The sequence below is a fragment of the Gracilinanus agilis genome, chromosome 2 (genome assembly GCF_016433145.1).
Source record: "Gracilinanus agilis isolate LMUSP501 chromosome 2, AgileGrace, whole genome shotgun sequence".
NCBI lineage: Eukaryota > Metazoa > Chordata > Mammalia > Didelphimorphia > Didelphidae > Gracilinanus > Gracilinanus agilis.
Window position 1 is genome coordinate 698,883,199 of NC_058131.1, and position 21,636 is coordinate 698,904,834.

Genomic DNA, 21,636 nt, shown 5'->3' on the forward strand with positions numbered 1-21,636 from the left:
ACACAGGTGAGAGGTGAGGCGGGGGGGGGGGGGGGGAGAGGGGCTTTGCTGGGCAATTTGGCCAACATGCACAGTCGGTCGTGGGCAAGTTTAGTTAATTTTCCTGGAAATGAGTTGCAGTCAGGAGGGAAGAGGGGCTGTGGTGTTCTACCCCCGCCATGGCCAAGAGAAGTGATTGAGAGATGATTAACCCCCTTTCTGGGCTGCACGAGATGGATTTTTAATTTTCCAGGGCTCTGTCTCCAGTGAGAAGCCCAGGTAATGACGTGAGTCTCCTTCCTAGTTATCATCTGAAGGCCTTCCAGGACTCACACTGCCTTCCACTGGAAGGCACACAGTACAATGGGCCTGCCTTCCAGGACACAGTGGGAAAATTAATTAATTCACACTGAAAACGGTATTTCCCAGAACTCCTTTGGCAGGGTTTTCATTAGAGGCCTTTTCTGAAATCAGGGGTTCAACCTACAGATACCAAAATAAAAGAATGGAAAGGCTTTTTGGAACACCATAATGGAAGGAGTAAAAAATCTCCCTTCTAGCCAGCAGGTTAAGGGCGAAAATTGGCAGGTTTTACTGCTGTCATGCAATTGGGTTTCATAGCTACAAGCTAATAGCTGTGACCAAGGAATTATTAAAGTGTTAAATATTTCATTTAAAAAGGAACATTATAGTCACTTTAAAAGGAAAACTCAGAAGCCATTTTTTAAAAATATCGTCATCTCCGAGACAGCTCTATCTAGGCCATGCAGGAGGCCCCACTTGTTTGTACTGAGGGTTTGGTTCTCACTTGGGTTTGGAAAGAGCCCGTTCACGTTTCTTAACTGGGGCAGGGTCTCTTCGCACCAAAAGATGGCCACTCTTCCTGATGGGCCCTAAAAGGAACTTCCTCGAGAGTCTTTTAAGTGCAGGAGAAAGCCAAATGGACAAAATGAAACTCTCTCTTAGTCTTGCCACTGAGCAGCCTTGGGGTGAACCCTGGGTCTGCTTTCTGCCAGGGGGTGGCCACTCAGGCCCCCTCCCCCTAAGAGCAAATGCCCCAGGGCATCCGAGGGGCTCTGGAGGATGGGAGGCTGAGCTCTGAGATTCACCCTGAGCACACAGAATTGGAACATGGGCTTTTGTGGAGATCAAGGGAGTGCTAGAATGCTTTCTTTATAAAAAAAGGGACTGCTTTTGGCAAAATCGCACTTTTATTATTCTAACCCATTTGCTCATTACCTATAAGCAGATCTGGGAAACAAAGAAGCTCAAACTCTTTCATATGCTAATTCGGGAAAAGTTTGGCTATGGGAAGAGGAAGAAAAAGTTTAAATGATCTTTTATCATGAAAGCAACATTAACCATTGGTTCACTTCAAGAAAATCCCGGATTCTAAGATGGCCAACGTGCCTCTGGTCAGGTGGGTTGGTCATCCTGAGAATCCCTCAAAGAGCGCCCGCGCAGCACCACGGCTGCCACACAGGAGGCGCTTTCCTGGCTGTTTATTGATTACTGATGGATTGAGAGCCAGAATGGACCTAAGGAAGGACGGCAGCAGAGTCCGCCCTTCTTAGCATTATCGGTTGTTTTTACTCAGCCCTAATTTCTGGGCGTCTCTCCCATGAGCCACACCTTGGAACGAACAAATAAAAATGAGCCAAACCAAAAAGCTACTTGGCAAAACTCACCCACCAGCACATTAAGTGGGTCTACCGGCGCATGCCACGCTGGGCACACAGAGGCTGCCCTATGCCCCAAGGGGCCAGGCCTAGTGTCTGACCTTTCCCCAGGGCCGAACACAGTCCCCTCGCCTCCGTCCTCCCCTTCCTTTTCCTTCTCTTCTCTTTCTTCTCATCTGTCCAGTTACTGTTTTCGTGACTGTGTTTGACACAAAGACTCGGCGGTCCTTCTCTAACTGGCGGCACCACTTTGTTTGGGGTGGGGGAGGCTGGGGAGGGGGTCAGAGTGCCTGCTGAGATCTGGTCTCACTCTCTAACTGTAAAGGAGGAGGAGACACGCCGCTCCCTGTCCAGGACCTCGGGAGGACCCACAAGACCCTGGGCCAGCCCCAAAGCGTCATGCAGTTGGTCCTCAGCTTGGGGAGGGCCCCGCTCCTAGAAATGGTGCCCAAGTAAGATGTGCACACGTGGATAGGGTGGATGTGTGGGAAATGGGGGTGGCGTGCCTGGGCCTGGCCCAAACTCTGACTCTTTATAAACAAACATTAATTCTGGTAAGATGCATTTTTCCTAACAGAGCAACCTTGAAATAGTCCATCAAAAGCAGCACAAAAAATAAAACTGTTAACATGCAAAACATGTTTCTTAGTCACGATGACCCAGGACTCCGCGACCTTCTGTGTGGACCACTCACACAGCAGCCCTTTTCCTGACGTGTGAACTCCTTCGGACCATTAATATCACATGGCAAACACAAGTCTTCCAATGAAAGGCCTTTGCCGTTGGCACCCTCCCTGGCACTGTCAGATGGCCGTGGGCACTGCGGCACAGCTGGGAGATGGTGCCAAGCCAGGCGAGGCTGGAGAGCCGGAGAGCTGGCCGCCAAGGCCCGGAGCGAGCCCACTACAAGGGCGGCTGGGTGGTGGTGGTCGTCGTCATTTCCAGGATGAGGACGGCGCCATTACTGCCACAGACGCTTGCTGGCTCAGTCCGGTGCTTCTCTCTCAGAAGAAGGGCAAAGACAATCCAAGGGGCGGACAGGGCCGGCAGAAGGAACAGGAAAACCTCCCTTCATACATTTCTACAAAGGCCGAGGGAGAGGCAAAATCAAAGTGGGCCCAGCGGCCGCCATGATAAGAGGTGAGGAAGGAGAAGAGGATTTGGGGCCGTTGGAGCAGCTGCCAAGGGGGTACCCCTGGGGGAGTCTAGCCCCCTCCCTGGAGCCCCAGGCCTCCCCCTCCCCCCCCTTCTAAACATGCATCTTTTCCATAGGTGCTGGCATTAACCACAAACAGCGCCCACATGGCGAAACTCAGGGAGGGGTTGGGCCTTGGATGACACCATAGCTGGGCTCTGTTGCTCTGGTGCTGACTCACTGTGGCCCCATTTAGGATTTTCTGGGCAAAGATCCCAGAGGGGTCTGCCATTTCCTTCTCCAGTTCATTTTACAGCCAAGGAAACTGAGGCAACCAGAATTTAAGTTACTTGTCCGGCTCCTACGGCCAGGAAATGTCAGAGGCACAATTTGAACGTTGGTCTTTCTGACTGAATTGTCCACTGTGCCACCCAGCTGCTGTTTATTTTATAGAAATAGCTAGTGGGGGAGGCCTCAGGGATTTCCCCCCCTCAAAAGACTGGCTTGCGGGGTCTTTCATGGATGAGATAATTAATTTATTCATTCATTCACTAGATAGGCCTTTCTGAAGTGCCTTCTCTGTGCTGGGCACATACCAAGGGCTGGAGAAAGGAAGACCAGAGTGAAAGAGTCCCGGCCTCAGGGAGCGTCTATTCTCCCAGGGCAGGCCAGGGCTGAGGATGCACCACCCAGCAGGGGAGGCAGGGAACCCAGGGTCCTCGGGCTGAGCCCCGGCCTGGAGCAGGTGCCCGAGGGCTGGACTGGCCCAGAGAACCTTGAGGATTTGGGAGCTTGGACAGGGCAGAGAGGAGAGGGGGAGCCGCCTGGCCTCAGGGCAGAGCCTGAGCCTGGGAGCCAGAGCTTGGCCTTGTCTTCAAAGACCCTTCCCCCATTTCCCCTAAATTCCAGAAATGAAGACAGTTTGAAAATAAAACGAGGTTCCCGCTCGCTCCCGGCTCCCTCTGGACAGCGCTTCTTCCAAACTTGGGGAGAATTCACTGGCCCAGCCAGCTTCCCCCTTCTTTCCGGAGCCCCCCTCCCGCCACCCCACAAAGCGGAGTCTGAAACAGGCCGAGGCTCCCAACAGCTTCGAGCCAAAAGGCTTGTTATCGCATCCATGCGGGGAGTGCCAATTAACTCTGCATCAGCATTTTTATGGGGCCTCCCCACCTCCTTTTCACCATAAAATGGGCACACCTGGTCTCTGTCCAAGAGTAAATAATTGAGCTAAATTAGAAAAACCTGTGCTGACGGGATGGTCCATTCCAAGCTCAGACCCGGGGAGGCCCATGCATTAAGAAGGCCGAGAAGGCGACCCGGCAGCCTCAGCGGCGAGGCCCAACCCAACAGCCCTTGTCTGTTGGCCCCCCAAAGTAAACCCACAATCCAGAGCTGACAGAGGCAGAGAGCCAATCTGACCCTGGTAGTCTTGGGGAGCAGGGGAGCGAGCCAGTGTAGACAAGCCCTCCATCCTCCGGACACCTGACCCATGAAGGGGGCCTGGACCCTCTCGGCCACTAGTCTAACTGCATCAATCCTGCTCAATCCCGAGAACTCCCACCATGTGCGACTCTTGGGGAGGCCCACGGAGGGCCTCATTAGACACTCTGCTCTGCTTGTGGGCACCTCAAAGGCCCCCAGCTCCCCTGCTGGGGGGGGGGGTGGCAAGAAGGCCCAGCTGGTTCCAACCTGTCTGGGAGTTCTTCACCTGGGTTCAGCGTACACTAAACCAGGCATTTCTGGTTTCAATGACAGGGTTCCTTTGCAATCTGGGCACTGTACCCCAAGCATTTAAAGACAGGATTCTGGGAAGGGGCTTCCTAGTGTTCCCCATTGCTCTAGGACTTTCTCCTCTTCCTCTGTCTATCTCTGCCTCTCTGCTTTCTCTGTCTGTCTCTCTGTCTCTCTCCCCCTCTCCTGGCAGTGCCATCTCTGCCACCTTTGTCTGGGCCTCCTCTCCCTGCTTCTAGGGCACCAGCCAGGGGCTGTGCCAGGAAAGAGCAAACAGTAACAAGCATTTACCACCTGAATGAACAAAACACAATTCCTGGCAAAGAATCACCCCAAACAGCCTGGCAGTCGCAGACCAGTCACTGCACTGGCCTGGGAAGGCCTTGGGATTTGCCCGCAGCAGGACCTGGATAGTACGGCCACTGGGGCAGGAGAGGGCCGAGATCAGACCTGAAACCTCACTGGAAGAGGGGGAGCAGAGTTCCCACAAAGCCGAGCAGATCGTCCAGGGTCCTAGGGTGACAGTACGAATCTGGGGAAGGATTAGAACTTGGGTCTTTGTGCCTCTCCTGGACCATGTGGGATAGTTACGACAGGGCTACAGGCCACTCCCGAGAGCCCCTTTTTCTTTAATCTCCCAGCTCTGCAGGAAGGATGCCAGGCTGAGCTCCTGAATCGCCCCTTTGGCCTCTTTGCTCCCACCAATCTAGGATGCTGGTCAAATGGTTGGCATCTAGAAGAGGCCCAGGGACAGAGGAACAAGGGGCTAATGGCCCTGAGGGAGGGCAGAGAGGGCTGAGGTAGTGAGCCCCAAGACTGTTCCAAGTCCTCTTCCTTGGGAACGACCCTGTGGGCTAGCCACGGCTGGAACAGGCTCTGTTTAGCAGAAGGAAACTGAAGCTCAGAGAGGAAAGACCTCGCTGCCCAGCCAGGAGGAGCCTGATGTCTCTGGACTCTCGGGGGGGGGGGCTTTTCTCACTACCACAACACAGCAAGAGGAGCCAGAGAAGATGGGGGTACAAGCTCTGAGGGGCATGCCCAGGACTGGCTACCGGCGTCCTTCAGAGTCATCCATCCATCCTCCTGGTTCTGTCAGATTCAGGCCTCTGGGGAGGTCACAGCTGGTTCTGTTTCCCTGCTGACCTTGCGGATCAGGCTGGGGCAGCCTCCCTGGCCAGGCACTGACCTCCTCAAGCACTTCTGGTCAGTCCCAGCTTCTGGACAGTGGCACAGAGCTAATCTTGATGAATCAGTTTCTCTTTCAAGTATTTCTTCCTCAAAGTCTGAAAAAGCTGTCTGACTGCCAAAGAAAAATCACGAAATCCCATTTCTCACTCCAACAAAACCTACTTTCCTCAAATCCAGAGCATGGGGGAGAAGCAGCTTTGGCGGGGGGTGTGTGTGTGTGTGCCATGAATTAGGAGCTCGTGGGTCAACGATAATGACCCCAAGGGCGGTCTCGCTCCCATTTTCTCAAACTGTTTCTGTTGCCATAAGTCACTTTTGGAGGGAACAGAGCTTGACAAAAGTTTTTCTTTGAGGACAAATAAGAGTGGGAAGTCTCTGAGGTTGGCATCACCTCTCCGTGCCGCAGCCTATTGTACGGAGGCAGCGGCTTCTCCATTCAGCAACTTTAAGCCTGTCATACACTGTCTGTGGCGACAAAACCCACCACCACTGGCCAGTGCCCGACGGGAGACCCTGCTGCCAAGGCCGTTTTAGAGGGGCTGATGGTCCATTCACAAGCCTCGTTCCCTGTCCCAGTGGCCAGAAGATGGCTCGAGCCAACAATAAGCTGACTGAGCAACTGGCTGCTTTGCGGACATGTTCCTGGCAGAACATGACGCCGGAGAGCAGCACCATTTGTACGGCTCGGGCCAAGAGTCAGGGGTCCATTCGGATCAGGCGGTCAGGACGGACCCCGGAGCACAGGGCCCTGAGCTGCTGTTTTGGGGAGAAGGAGCTGGCCCAGCTGCTAAAAGAAGCACAGGATGGAACGCGAGAGCTCATACGGGCACACGTTACTTACCCCCACCACCCCCAGCTTCCTTGGCTACTGACCTTGCTGGAAAAAGGGATGATGGAAGGCAGGCAGGGGGAGGCCCTCCACGGTCTCTGGTGCACAGAAATAGGCCTCCAGCCAGGCAGCACACTTGTCCAACTCTGTGGTCATTTCCTTTGGGCCCTTGAGTCCTTCCCTGGTAAAGGAGGCCTCGATGCCGTCTCTGCGGCTCCTGCAAAGGAGATGAGAATCCTTTTTTAATATGGTTCATGCCGCTGCCCCGACCCAGAGCAGAAAGAAACAGCCAGCACATACTAGGGGCAAAAGGAAGGAAGCTTTCTTCCTCTGTTTGGCCTTGCTCCACCAGTCAGAACGAGTAGGAGGAATAATAATAATCAATAATCATAATTATAGAGAACAGGCATGAAGCACTTTAAGTTTCGCAAAGCCCTTGACCAGTGGTTCCCAAACTTTTTTGGCCTCCCACCCCCTTTCCAGAAAAAAATATAACTTAGCCCCCTAGAAATTAATTTTAAAAATTTTAATAGCAATTAATAGGAAAGATAAATGCACCTGTGGCCATCACCGCCTCCCTGGATCGCTGCAGCACCCACCAGGGGGCAGTGGCGCCCACTTTGGGAATCTCTGTGACAAATAGCTGTTTTACCTGATCCTCACAGTACCTCTGGGAGATGGGTGCTATTATTATCCCCAATTTATAGATGAGGAAACTGAGCCTAAAAGCGGCTAAGTCACTTGTCCTGGGTCACCTAGCTGGGTAAATGGCAGAACCAGGACTGGTTGTGTTCTTGCATCACATCCCAGAAATATTTGAAATCCATAGTGCAGGCCAGGGTCCAAAGGGGTGGGGGGGCTGGGTGCTGAGGCTGTGTGTCCCTCTCTCGGACCTTCCTTTTCCCTGAGCCCCCCTCCCCTCACCTGGGGCCTCTATGCCCTGATTCTCTCATTCATGGGCTGCTCACCTCTTTAGATGAGGCTGACCATCGTCTTAATTTTAAAATAATTTATCGACTGCTCAAGACATCCTAAACTGGCCAGTCAACTCCCTCCATGATCCAACCCGGGGCCAAGAGAGCAAACTTCTCTGGCTTAGTCCTTTCCATATTCCTGGCGAGCTTCTCACTCGGCCCCTCCCCCAGACACTCCAAGGCCTTTCTGATTGGTAAGTAGCCCTGAGGAGGTGGGCTTAGAGATCCGAACTCCTCCCTCATGACGTCATCCCAAGAGGGGCGTGTCTTTACTTCAACCCAGAAGACACCAACATACCCATCCAGGTGCCACCATGACTCCTGGGCTTCCTCTCAGCTCTCTGCTGGTGGCGGTCCGGCACCCCCTTAATCCTTTTATCTTTTTAAGATCTAAACCAAAGAAGGGAGGATCCAACCCAGCTTCATAGCCTGGGTGTGAAACTGTTTCAGCCTGACCTCAGAATCGGGTTCTTGGTGGGGATCAGAGAAAGTGAATCATTGCGCAAAAATGTCCCGATTCCACATTCATTTTGCACCCCACCCCCACCCCAAGTGCTCGGGAAAGGCGGGCCACGGAGATGGATTGGCAGCAGCCCCACCTACAGCTGGCAGGGCCAATGGAACTGCTTCCGGGAAAGCTCAGCCTTTCTTCGGTGGCTTCCGCAGATCCTCCGTGGAGTGATCGGAGGCCGATCCGTGGGCTCCATGCTGGATGGCCTGCCCAAGCCTCCCTCAGTGCCCGATGCTGAGGCGGCGCCTCGCATTGCTCGGGAAGCTTCTCCAATGGCCGGCGTTCGCTGCTGTGGCTCCTCAGGACCCTGCCACGTCTTCTGAACGTGGTCTAGAGGATCCGCCGCTCATGGCGCTGCTCTGGAGGCTAGAAAGGATCCGCCGGGTTCGGACTCCTGAATTCAGCCTGCAAGCCTTGGCCTCTGGCAGGAGGGGGAGGCTCCATCCCCCAGCAGACGAGCTGACTGTAACCAAGAGGGCCGCCTCCTCCCGCTTCCGTCAGGCCAGTCCATCTCTTGCCCTCCCCGCTTGGATTTCGCTCCTCCCTGACTTTCCGAGCCGCCCGCCATCTTCCTTGGCGACGCCTCTTGTCCCTCCTGCCCTGACCCGAGGGCAGGCTCTTATCTCTTCATTCTTGAGCAGTTGTGATAGTTTTAGCCCGAGTTTTCTGGGGAGTTCCGGCCATTCTCTAGACCGTCCTGTCCCCAGGCTAATCGTGACCTCTCATTCTGGCACTCTACTGTCCAAACCCTTTCATGGCGCCCAACCGTCCACAGGAGAAAGACCAAACTTTTCTGCTTGGTATTGTTTTCTGCAATGCGGTCCCGCCTACCTGGCCCAAAGCACCTTCTACTTCTCCCCAGGGCGCCCCAACGGCTGGCATCACAGAGCGGTCCTGGGAAGCCTTGGGGCAATGCCAGCTGCACGTGGGGGGCACGGGGGCACCCAAGACTCCCCAAAATCACCACCATGAGAGCCAACAGCAGGAGGAGGAGCTGCAGAGGCTGCAGGACGGAATTAAAACGGGCCCTGTGTTTTCTTAGCATTTCCCATTCTTAAAAGGAGATCTGAAGAATTTTTATAGTAGTAAAATTCATCTGAAATTGATTTTTTATGCTTGTGCTAAAGATCTCAACCTCTGATTTACTCGGTAGCTCTTTTTTTTTTTTTTAACTCTTTCTCTATTGGCATTAGAGAACTCTTCAGGGGTGAAATGTAATTAAACAGCTTTGATTCCGAAGTCAGGATTTATGATACTACATTTAAAATGAATGATATTAAACACACACACATAAAAGCTGATTTTTAAAGCAGTGGCACAAATTTCCATTTCTACAATAAAATGGACCGTCTTCACCCAGCTCGCCTGCGCCTTCCCCCCAGCCTAGGTTGACTCTTCCCTGAAATAACTCTGGTGTGTGTCTGTGTTTCCACCCCTTCCTTCTCTTGCTCAGGGAGGCCGGAGCCCAGGTCCTCATGTGCTTCAGGCTGGGTGCAGCGGGGGCGCTCTCTCACCCTCCATACCTGCAGGCCTTGGGGCTCATCACACCCTTCCTGGGTCTCCTGGATGGGGAAAGGTCTCAAAGACACAGAAGGAAACGGAAGCCCCGAGAGAAAGGAAGTGATTTAGCCACGGTCACACATTGTGGGAAGAATCAGAAACGACACGAGGCCTCGGGCCTTGCTGTCCACTCTCTCTCACAGCTGCCTCTGTTTCCCCACCTCTACCTAGGGATTCTGCCTGTGTGAAGGAAGTGTCTCCCCTGGGCCTCGGGACAGTGGGGAGGGCACTGCCTGTGGGCCTTCTACTGGCCTCCTCCTGTAAATGAGGAAAGGGCTTGGGAGGAAATGGCCTCCTAACCATTTGGCTTTTCTTTACTGAGGAGGGTGTTGTAGGACACAGAAAACTGACCCGCCATCAGCACATGACCGGGGGTGCAGTGATGGGGGAGCCCAGGAAGCTGCCTGGAAGAAGGGACCCCCCTGAGGAGCTCCCACCTCCCGTCACAGCCCAGGAAGGATGAAAGGACGTGGTCCCCAGTGCTTTGCTCTGAGCCGTTCTGCCTGGCACGTGCTCAAGTTGCCATCATTGTTTAGGCCCTGAGAAGGGCCGGACTGCAGTCCCAGCTCTTTGGGAGCTCTGGAGGGGGATGGCGTGCCGGTGATCATGTCCAAACAAGACAGAAGCAGGAGGAAGAGGAGGGAATCTCGGGGAGAAGGACAGACATCCCAGAGGCCCGATGGGCCCCGAGCCAAAGTGCAAAGGTCGTAAGGGAGCATGAGGAGAGCCCAGGGTCCCCCAGCAGCCAAGATGGCGCCCTGGTCTGTGGGAAGGGCAGCTCCGTATTTCTACGCCTGGGGCCTGTTTCAAAGCTCTCCAGCTGTTAAGTCCTTCTCCAAGGGAGGGTGAGGGAACATTTTCATATTTGCCTCCTGACTGGGCACAACGATCTCACTGATCGGCACTGCCCATGAAAAGTGAAGGGCGAGTCTTCAACGAAGATTGGGGCCTTCTGGACGGCTGGTTACAGGGAAAGCTGGGTCCTGGAGGGGGCGGAAAACACCTCAGTAGGGCCACAGAAGACAAAACAACAGTCCTGATTCCATTAAGTTTAAAAGGTTTTCCCAAAAACAATGAAGCGAAAATTAGGAGGGAAACAGGTAAATGAGAAAAAATCTGAGCAGGTTTCTCTGAAAAGGGGGTCGTTTCTAAGATATACAGGGAAATGGTTCAAATTTACAAGAATAAATGCTTTTTTCCAATTGATCAACGTTCAAAGGGTAAGAATAGGCAGTTTTCAGAAGCAGAAATCGAAGCTATCTGTATCCATAAGAAAAAAGTTGCACTAGTAATTAGAGAAATGCAAATTAAAATGAAATGAAATATGTACAGATGGGCAAAGCTGACAGAAAGGAAAAGGCAACGCTGGAAGGGCTGAGCGAAACGGGTACATGAAGGTACTGTTGGTGGAGCTGGGATGATCCGCCCACTCTGGACAGTGGTCTGGAGCAGCGCCCAGAGAGCCTTAAACCGGGCTGACCCTTGGGCCAGGGGTGCCACCGTGGGCTCTGTCATCCAGTCAGATCAAACAGCGCGCTGAGAAATGTGCGCGTGTCTGCGTCGGCGTGTATATACGTGGCTCCTTGCACACACGCGCACACTCTCTCTGTAGGCGCAGAGAACTGGAAAAGGAGGGATGCCCATCACTGGGGAATGGCCCATCAATGCCCAGAACAGGACCAAGCCGGAAGGAGACAGTTTTGGAGAAGCCAGGGAAGACCGACACGAAGTGATGCAAGGGAAGACGCCGAGGGGCGCCCATCGCTGAGCTCTGACCGCACGAGGACCACGCAGGGTCCCGGAAGAGGCGAGGTGAAGGCTGTGCTGTCCCGACGGACAGGGAGGTATTCGGAGGGCCGAGCAGGCCCGGAGGCTTTGGCCTTGCCCGATCGTAGACGTTTGTGTCCACGGGGTGGGTTTTCTTGCTTTCTCAGCTCAGGGTGCGAGAGAGGGCAAGGGAGAGAAGGGAATCCGAGAGAAAATCTAATTTAAAAGTAGGAAAAAGAAAACGAGCAAGTGCCGGCCCTCCCAGAGGGTCTTCAGAAAGAAGCAGAAGAAGGGATTCTGGGCAGGCAGGGAGGCCCAAGCGCCACAGGAAACGTGTGTGAACTTTCCAAAATGCCTCCTCACTGGAAAGGCAGGCCTGGCCCATTTCTCTGGCCATGTGTGGGCCTGGAGCGTCCCTGCGGTCACCTGTATCTCCAATGTATATTCTGGCTTAAAGTTCCCAAGCTGGCTCTTCGGCTTGACTCAAACTAGGTGACCAGCCGTGATTTTAACCCTCGGTCTGGGGAGAAAGATCGGGGCTTCACAGAGGTCTGGTGTGTTCAGGGCCGGCCGGCCGGGGCATGGGACAGCCACCAGAGCAGACGCCTTCATGGACCTTCCATTCTGAGGCTGGCACTGGACACACAGGACCAGAACCATCATGACTGTTTGAGAAAAGAGAAGCAATCGGCACTCGTTCTGGCCAAAGGCACGGACTCTCCTCTCTCTGACGCCTGCTGTTCATGGGGATGTGGTCAGAACCATGGAGCCATCTAGTCAGCCAAGGGCTCCCTGGCATGTGGGCTTCCAGCCCTGGCTTTGCCACTGACCCTCTTTATTTGAAATTTGGGAAATCTGTCCTGAAGCTGCTGGACTCCAGAAGGAGAGCATCAGAGAAGCCGCGTCACTAGGGCAGGGGCTGGGGAAGGAGTCTGGGAAGCTACAGGACCACACGTGGAAAAGATGCCCCTTAGCAGGGCTGTGGACTTGGAGTGGAGGTCTAGGTTCAAATCCTGACCACCCGCGTGATCCTGGGTGGGCCTTTATCCTCTCCATGCCTCGGTGTTCTCACCTGTACAGTGGGGGGTTGGACCAAAGGCCTCCAGATCCCTCCAGCTCTAAAGCTAGGAATCTTTTGGACGTTTCACGAGGTGCCAAGGATTCCCCACGGATGCTTCCCTGCTCAGCGAGCAGGCTGTGGGCAAACGTGGGGCTGGGGGCAGCCAAGGGTCTTCCAGAACCCCATTTCTGAATGAATTCTCCAACTACACTAACTGAAATGTACTTGGCCCGAGTTCCTTTGGACGGGAGAAAATACGCCAGAAGTTCTTTATAAATGGCTCACGCCTGACTAGTCCATGAGCTACGCCTAGAGGACAGGCTGGCTCTCTGGCCCTCCCTTCGAGGGACCCCAGGAAATCCCCCACGACTTCCCCTGGACATGATGGAATTTCAGCGCTGGGCTTGGGGAACTCGGCTGCTGACCCTGCAGGGCACCCAAGAAACGGGGCTGAAGACGCCCCTCGGTGTACCGACGCTGGATTCGTGTTGAATGTGGCCGTGGTAGGAGATTCGGCCTCTGCTGCGCCGGGGAAAAGGCTTTGGGAGAAAAGGGCTCTTGGACATGCCGGACAAACTTCCGAGGGGAGGAGAGGCCAGCGTGAGGACAAGGGTTCAAGAGCCCACCAAGAGGAGAAATGTTTCTCGGTGTCGGGCCCGAAGGAGAAAACGTGGCCCAGTGGCTGACCTGCCCAGGGCTCCAGCGGATGGGACGGTGCGATGGAGGAAGGCCTGGAGAGCTAGAGCCGCCGGCTGGCCAGCGACGGCAAGGCCTCTGCCGGGGCGCTTTTGTAAACGGTGGGGGCCGTGACGGCTCCTCTTTAGTCCCAATAGACGTGTTTGTGTGTGCGCACATGTGTGCACGAGGGTGGGCACAGCCACTTTCTGCTGGCTCCCTCTTACACTAAATTAGATATTCATGACAGAACATTAGATTCTTTTCTTCCGAGGATTGGTCTGAAGAAAATAAACGCAGATATCCCTTCCACATGTGGGGTCAGGGCCACGGCAGGCACCCCATGATCTGGACAATCACAGAAAACCGTTTGGCCCTCAACGTCTGAATTTCTTCTTTTCCTTTTATGGAATATTTACAGTAAAAGGAATGGTGTGTATTTATGATATTAAAAGGAAAACGAGGTCGACATCGTACAATACTCTACATACATTTCATACATTTTATGCATTTCTGAGTTTCTAAACTTTTTCTGTGCTGCCTGCCAGCCTTTGCATGTTGTCTGTGGCTACTACAAAACTCTGCCCCAAATTCCCATTTAATTTCTTCTTCTTCTTCTTCTTCTTTTTTTTTTTTTTTTTAAGTTTTAAACCCTTAACTTCTGTGTATTGACTTATAGGTGGAAGAGTGGTAAGGGTGGGCCGTGGGGGTGAAGTGACTTGCCCAGGGTCACCCAGCTGGGAAGTGTCTGAGGCCGGGTTTGAACCCAGGACCTCCCGTCTCTGGGCCTGACTCTCAATCCACTGAGCTACCCAGCTGCCCCCCACCCCCATTTAATTTCTTAAGCTAACCATGATGCATCAAAATGGCACCAGGGAAAGGCAGGATGTGGAAGGGGTGGATGCGTGTCAGCGGAAGCTGTCCTGTCTCCATGACGGTTTGTCCTGCCCTGAGGAGGAACAGCTGAATCCTGGGCGAGGCTCTGAGGACGAAGAGAAAGCCCAATGTGTGTCCTGTGTCTGACCCATCCGCCCCAGACCTCTGAGCGGGAGGCCCAGGATGCTCTCGGTCAGGCGTCGGAGAGGCCGGAGGAGAAAGAAGGATGCCAGCAGGAGGCGACTGCTTTGCTGGCTCAGGGCATTTGCTGCTTCTTTAAATCATTAGGTTGGGCTGGATTGCTTTTTAATGTTCCTTATATCCAAATGCTTCCTGACACTTTGCTGCTCCTCTTCCTGTCCCTTCCTATCCCTTCTAGGTCCAGTGTTGGTGAGGGCGGTGGTTCTAGGGGAAGGACCCAGGACGGGGAGAATCCTTTCCTCCAGTCTGTGTCCATCCAGCTTAAAATCTTGGTGGGTGGCCTGGGCTCAGAGGCCTAATCACGGGTGCCAGGCAGCTGCCGCTTGTCCGGGGCCCCCAGATACACCTTTACAAAGGGGCTCTCTTCGGAGCGGGCGAGCTCCCTGAGGGCAGACACGACTTTTCTTTCCCCGAAGGACTCTCAGCTCAAAGCCTGGCACACGGTAACCGCCACTGGAGAAGCGCTTGTTGGTCCATCCACTGGCAATGGGGAGGCAGTGCTGGAGCTGGGGTTTGCACATGAGTCTCTGATTTGAAATCACTGATTTTTCTGCTCATCTTGGAGCTTCTTCTTAAGGCTGGGCTAACGAGAGACCCTCTCGGCAGGCTGCTGAGGATTTACTAGGAACACTTATTCTCTCAGAGTCCAAAGGATGGAGCAGCCCCCAGCCGTCAGCCTCCAAACCGGCATCATGCACAGCACACACTGCCCGCCATCTTACCTCCTCTCTCAGCACCAGCTCTTAGAAATGGCCGCATTTCTCTCATAAAGCAGTAAAAGTAAAAGTGGACCCCCCAACAAAGGCAGCCAAAAAGGCAATTCCTTCGCTTAACAGTCTGAAATTCTTAAAATAAATTAATGAAAGTAACAAACAAAACTGTAAAGGCTGATTTGTCTCCCTCTGAATATTCAAATCATTAAAAAGGAAAGTATATTTCATCAACACCTTAACATATCATTAAGACAGGCTTCTGTTTGATAGATGAAGATAAAAGCACCCCAAAACTGCCGATGAATTATGTGGTCCCTAATGATTCCAAAACAATTACCGGATGCAGAGCAATCTCGTTAAATTTTATTCAAAAGCTTACTCCACTTGTGTTTTCTCTTATTTTTCTATCAATGAAACCCAAGAGGTTTCAGCCCAATTCATTATGTATGAGACCCAACTTCCAGTGCTTGACTGTTGATTAATAGGAAAGTTTGCTGTGCGTACACTTGCAACATTAGACGCATACAATATGCTAACTTATTCTTTCACCGAAGCTAATTATTTACAAGAATGACTACTTGAGACTACAATTTATTAAATGCAGGCATCCAGTCTCAATTTGGCCCCCAAAGACAGTCTGGAATGAAGATCTTTTACTTGATGTGACAACTCTGAGAAACACAGTTATTAATATTGTAAATGTGGCGAATAAAGAGTTCGAATGGCCTCTGTCTGAGCCCTCGTTCAGAAACGGGGAGCCCTGGGAAGGAAGGGGCCGGAGGGGTGCCCTCCTCTCCCCAGACTGCATTTAGCTGCTTACAAATACAGTCCTTGTGGACCAGCAATAAAGGCCGCTGGCTACGAGGAGGAGGGCACCCCAACGCCCCTTCTCTAACGACTGTCAGGGGGACAAAAACGAGCCCCTTGCCAAGGAGGGCCGCACACGGCGATCACCTTCGCGGGGCTGGCCCACGACCCACTTCCACGTGGGTGCGATTCCTGGTCCCGGGCCCTGGGACTTTCCTTCTCAAAGGCCAGAACTTCGTGGCTGGACGACTGCACCAGGCAGCAACCTCTTCGGGTCCCCAGACGGGCCTGTGTGAGGCGGGGGGCCCGGGTCAGGATCCCAGAATCGTCGGCTTTGGCCTGGCTTCTGAATGCCTGGAGGGGCCCCGAGCTGGATGCTGGAAGCCCCAGGAGAGCTCCATCAGGATTTCATTTGGAGTCTGCATTGGCGTCTGGCCACAGAATGGCGGCTTCTGAAAGGCCAGCCTGTTGGGGGGCTCTCACTGCTCTGGATGTAAGCTAGTCGCTGGCTCCCCGCTCTGCCAGAGGACAGGCCGCTCTGGAATCAGGCTCCTTGACACTCATGGCAAGAGGAGGAAAGTCAGCGTGTAGCCCAAAGGCAGGCCGGCCGCTGCGGTCGGCCAGTGACTCCAGGGCCACCGTGGTTCTGCTGGGACACTCCAGGACAACAAAGAGGCCCAACCTTTAATGATGGGCCGTTAGAGACGGGGACGGGCAGACAGGCGGACGGCACAGGGGCAGCTCGGCTTGCCGTGAGGAGGGAGCTTTGGAAATCCAAACAAAGCAGAAGCGAGCCAGGTGGCCAGGGAGGACCAGCCCCCCAAAGCCGCCAGCACCTTCTCAAAAGAACTCTGCGTCAAGGTTCCCCAAGTGATCTGGCGTTTCTGGTGAGCAAATGTCATGATTCGGAACATTCTGGGGAAACCAGTCATCAGACTTTGGCAGGCTCGGCTCAGACCAGGCCCTGGAAACCTCCTCAGCTTCCCTCCAGGAAGAGCTTTCAAAGGAATAGTTATCAGAGCCAGCAAGACAGCACCCCGAAGGACCAGACCCTGAACCCCTAGGGCTGGCAAGGGCGCCTGGAGATGAGCGAGCGCTTTGTTGGGGAAGGGGAGAGCAAAGGGTGCACCCCATCGCTGGGGAAAGGCCCCACAGCTCCACAGACCTGTTTGGAATTGGGCAAAGGACAAAAAAGGCCTAAAATCTGCTGTCTTTGGCCAAGAGATCTCACTTCCTGGGGAGATACCTGTGTACGAGTGAGTGTGACTGTGTGTGTGTGTGTGTGTGTGTGTGTGTGTGTGAGAGAGAGAGAGAGAGAGAGAGAGAGATGGGTGCTGAGGGTATGGGAATACGTGTGAAGGGCAATGAGTGTCCGAGAATATGTGCGTGTGTGTCAGGAGATGAGGGTGAGCTGCCTGTGCCCCCATGATTGGGAAATGGTTGAATAATCTGTTGTATCTAGTAATAAATCACTACAGTGTGCATGTATGCAGCCATTAAAGGTTTGAAAAGTGCTTTACGATCATCATCTCACTGGATCCTGCCAACAGCCATGAGAGGTAGGTGCTATTATTATCCCTATTTTACAGATGGGGAAATTGAGGTGAGTGGTAGTAAAGTGACTTGTCCAGGGTCTCACAGTTAGGAACTAAGGCTGAATTTGAGCCTTGTTCTTCCTGACCCCAGGCCCACTCTGCCTCTCTGCCAGACAGTCTTCTCTAATGTATGGGCATAAGGGCATATTACTGTTCCTTAAATAATGGGAAATATGAAGAATTCTGTAAAACATGGGAAAACTTGTGTGGAGATGGCAGATCCCAGAGGACGATGAACCCAAAGCAAGGAGAGGGAAGAAAGAAAGCCCACCAAGGCAGCCAGACTCCAGGGAAACATGACAGGGACAGGAGGGCCCCCTTGCCTGAATTGAAGGGCATCCCTTCCTTGAGTTAATAACTGAGCCCCTGGCTCTTTCAGGCCTCCAGAGGTGGGACATCACTTGGCCCAACTGCCCTATTTTTACAGTGTAGGGAGTTTCCACAGTGGGATTTCCACACATGGGGAAAACAACCAGAACAACAAACCCTAGGGAGGCAGCCAGGCTCTGCAGCTCCAGGGGTCCATAGAGCTAAGACTTCTGGTGCAGCAGTGGGCCTTGCTGGGCAGCGCTTGGTGGGGAGACAAGAAGAACCTGCTGTGTACCTCCTGGTAGGCTGGACACCACATGTTGCTTGGCTGGGTCTCTGTTTTCTCTCCTCCATAAAGTGAGGATGAGTATCCTGGGGGGGCCTTGGTGTCAGAGGTGGGATTCGAATATAGGTTTGTGCTGAAGCCAAGGCTGGTTTTTTTCCACTACATCTGTATTGACTCCCCAGCAAAAAGCAGATGCAGAGGGGTGGAGGCATTTAAGTTCTTGAGAAGAAAACCTCTGGGCAGAAGCTTTGGCTGGTTAGGCCCTTCCAGAACCCCAGGGGGCAACGGTTGTCTTTCTCCAGATTTCCAGGTCGGCCTGGACAGGCAGGTTCAGGATGGCTTGGCGGGAAGGCCCTAAACCATCCCCTAAATCCCACCAGAAATGAATACAGGAAAAGAGGAGAAAATGAGTCCTAGAGTCCAGGAAAAAACTGGCCCACTGGGCAAATACCTGGCTGTTTGGAAACTCCATTTCTGACCGTTTAGTGAACAGAATGGAAAACAGCTGGCGGCTCCAGCCTAGCTGGATAGACCAGTACCAGGAAGCAAAGGGGCAGCTTTTGGAAAGTTGCTAAAAACAAGGAACATTTCTATATTCTACATAAAGAATATCTTTTTACACTTGGCTAAATGATCTGGTTTGATGCTCCCAACAAAGCCTGGGAGGTGGGTGTCCCTCCTGTTTTACAGATGGGGAAACTGAGGTTCTGGGCAACTCTAAACACAGTGGGAAAGTCCTTGAGGCAAGATTTGAACTTGGATTTTCTTGATGCCCCGTCTAGCCCTGCTGCCTTCTACCTCAGAGGCCCATTGCCCCTGAGGCTTCTCTGGAGCATCTTCACTGATCAACAACAGGGTAGGGAGCTGGGGTGACCCATTAACTTGCCGCCACCCTCATTAATAAATCATTCTGCCCTTAAGTAGCTTTCTTGTACACTGGCCTGTACTTTTCTAGATAAATAATACACATTCTCCTGTCCACGCTTGATCAGGGGCGCACAGAAGGGCCTGGGCTAGGAGATAATGCTGGCGACCTCACTGAGGAAGCAGGAATGTCATTGGCTGCCTTCGAACCCCTTCCCCTCCTCATCGTGGCTCCTGCAGCTGGAATCTGTTAGCCCGTTACCTTAGCAGAAAATACTGTATTTAATATAAGTCACAAGTATATTGACTATACGTCAGTGGCCAAAAAATCTTAAGCAACTATTAAATGGATAGTTAATGTAATTGTATTTTAAAACACTGAGGTCATATTTAATTTTGAATTGAAACTCTTAAAATGTGTTTTCTGGCAAGGATATATGGTCATAAAAACAACCCTAACTAGAGTGCGAGCACACACACACACACACATACGTGTGCACGCACAGCCCCGCACTATTAAAATAAAGCTTTTTCCCAGAATGCTAATATTCGCAAGGCGCAAACCACCTAAAACATGATTTGTTCAGCAGGCATTGTCATAGGGGGGAAAAGCTCCATTAAAAGGGTGACATCACTCTCAACCAAGCTTGTGGCTTGGCTCCGATCCCGACCTCAGCCTCCCTCCCTCTGACCACGAGAGGCAATTCCATGACCTGGAGTCCAGCCCGGCCTGGTGGTCCGAGGCCGGCCCTCCCAAGCCAGAAGCCCGAAGGGGAAGAAGGAGATTGTGGAGCATCAGGGCCAAAGGGACAGACACCAAAGGAATGAATGAGTGAGCAGAGGGAAGGGAAGAGGAGGAGGCAGGCCGGATGCTTCCCCGGACCCCTGGTCAATTAGAATTCACTTTCCTAAGCCTCCATCTAGACTCCGAGCAGGTTGGAGAGTTCAGTTTTGTATTTTCTTTTTCCTTTGCCTTTAAAAAAAATCAATACAATTCTCAGGGAAGCTGTCACAGTAGGCAGGCCGGCTGGGTCTGTGGACCGTAAGCTTTGTAACTGGACTCTTGGGCTGATGCTTCCCCAGGGGAGGAGAGATGGAGGTGCCACATGGTTCTCCAACAAAAATAATGCAATGCTTCCTTCCAGGTGTTCTCTGACACTCTTTATGGTGACATTTCCACATCCAGGCAGGAGAGGATAAACGTGACTCCAGGAAAGTAGGGGGTGGGAGGCCCACTGGCAGAGGGTCAGGACTCTCTGTTTGCTCCCTAAATTCATTCTCAAGGTCACCCAAGGAGGAGGCCGGGAGAAAGAGTTGCACAGACTCTGAAACACCCTTGGGGGTGCTTAACCCCCTTTCCACAGGAGAGGCGCCCCGGCCCTTGTTCTCTGCTCACCGCTGTCTGCCCTCGACAAGTTGTCTCCCCCCTTCCCCAGCTCCCCGAGAGTCCACCTTCTACTCTCCCTCTTCCTCCCCCAAGGAGACTTTGTCCACCACCCCCATCTTTGGGGAAGGCCTCCTCCCCCGGGGCGCCAGCTCTGCTCTCTCTCCAGTTCTTGTCCTGCAGGGCTGAATCTCCATCTGTTCAACAACAGAGAGTGAATGCCCAAAGGAGGTTGGGCACTGTGCGAGGCACAGGGGAACAGAGTCCAAATGGAGGGCCCAGGGTGCGGACGAAAGGACATTTGTGGAGGGAACTCAGGAAACTTCCTGGAGAAGGGGGTCGGGGGACGATAAGGACCGGTAATGGCTGAGCTGAGGACCCCCCCTCACCCAGCCTGGAACGTCCTTCGGGCTCTCTGTCCCACATCACAGGCGAAAAGCATGAAGCACCTATTAATTTCTCCTTTAGGCTCCGTGGGCCATTCCCTCACTGGACAGATGAGGAGACTGAGGCCCAAGGGTCCTCGGCCGGCGCTTGCTGACCGGAAACCTAGACATCCCCCGCTGCTGCCCCCGACATGCCTGCTCCATTAAGATCGAAGAACGCTCTGCCCATGACTATGGATGGGATTCCAAAAGCAAAGCCGCCCTGCCAAGAAGCGAGCTCCAAGCTTGGGAGTGAGGGGCCTGGAGAGGCCGGCACGCCTTCGCCGGGAAGGGCTGGGAGCCAGCCTGGACTTGCCATGTTCAATTAGGTATTTGATGGAGAAAAAAGTGAAATAAAATACACATAGGAGAAAGGAGCGACTGTTCAACATCTGAAGTCACACAGCACCCAAAAGAAACAGATGCTTGTACTTCTAAGGAAGCAAAAACTTGCCATATTGATTTTAAAATAATCTGCAACAAGCGGGGAGAAGGATGACTGTGGCTGGGCCTCAGCCTCCTGGTAGCCAGGCCTCCATCGCTGACCCGCTGTCTAGTGCTCATCCTGGGCTAGCTCTATTCTGCGGGGCCCCAGGCAACTCCGAAGGGAGGAAGGAGAGCTTGTCCGGCGGTCATCCGCAGAGCCCCGTGGAGGGGTCAGAACCAAAGCTTCCGAGATGATGATGACTCCAAGCTTGGCGACGTTCAGCCCCTGCTCCGAGGCACCAGACGATGTGCCTCGGTGGTGGGTGACCTTCTCTGGGCCAGGGGCTCCCCCAGGCTTAGCAGAGGGCCCCCCACATGGTCAGAGCTTCACACATGGGCACTCTGTGGGCCTTCCTAACTGCGACCTTCCCGAGTCTCTCCTCGGGGTCCAAAGGCATCCCCTCTCCTCAAAGGACCCGAGCGCTCTGGCGGGCTGTTTCTCTTCTTCAGAATGATTCTGCCAGCCAGTTACTTACTGCAGTTAAAGGCATAAAATGCCCTTAAAGTTCATTTATTAAATGCTTCTTGTGTCCCAGGCACAGCGATCACTCACGATTTCTAACTGGATTCACCAGGCGCGCTCGCTGGGAGCAGAGGCCAGC

General features: G+C 53.1%; 1 protein-coding gene across 1 annotated transcript in view; it reads right to left on the minus strand.

Moving 5' to 3' along the window:
• The window catches only part of MGMT (O-6-methylguanine-DNA methyltransferase), a 209,821-nt gene that overhangs the window by 39,675 nt on the left and 148,510 nt on the right, over nt 1-21,636 (minus strand). Inside the window, exon 3 of the mRNA XM_044659189.1 lies at nt 6,586-6,758. Within this exon, the coding sequence (XP_044515124.1) occupies nt 6,586-6,758 (173 nt within the window). The remainder of the gene's footprint in view (nt 1-6,585; nt 6,759-21,636) is intronic.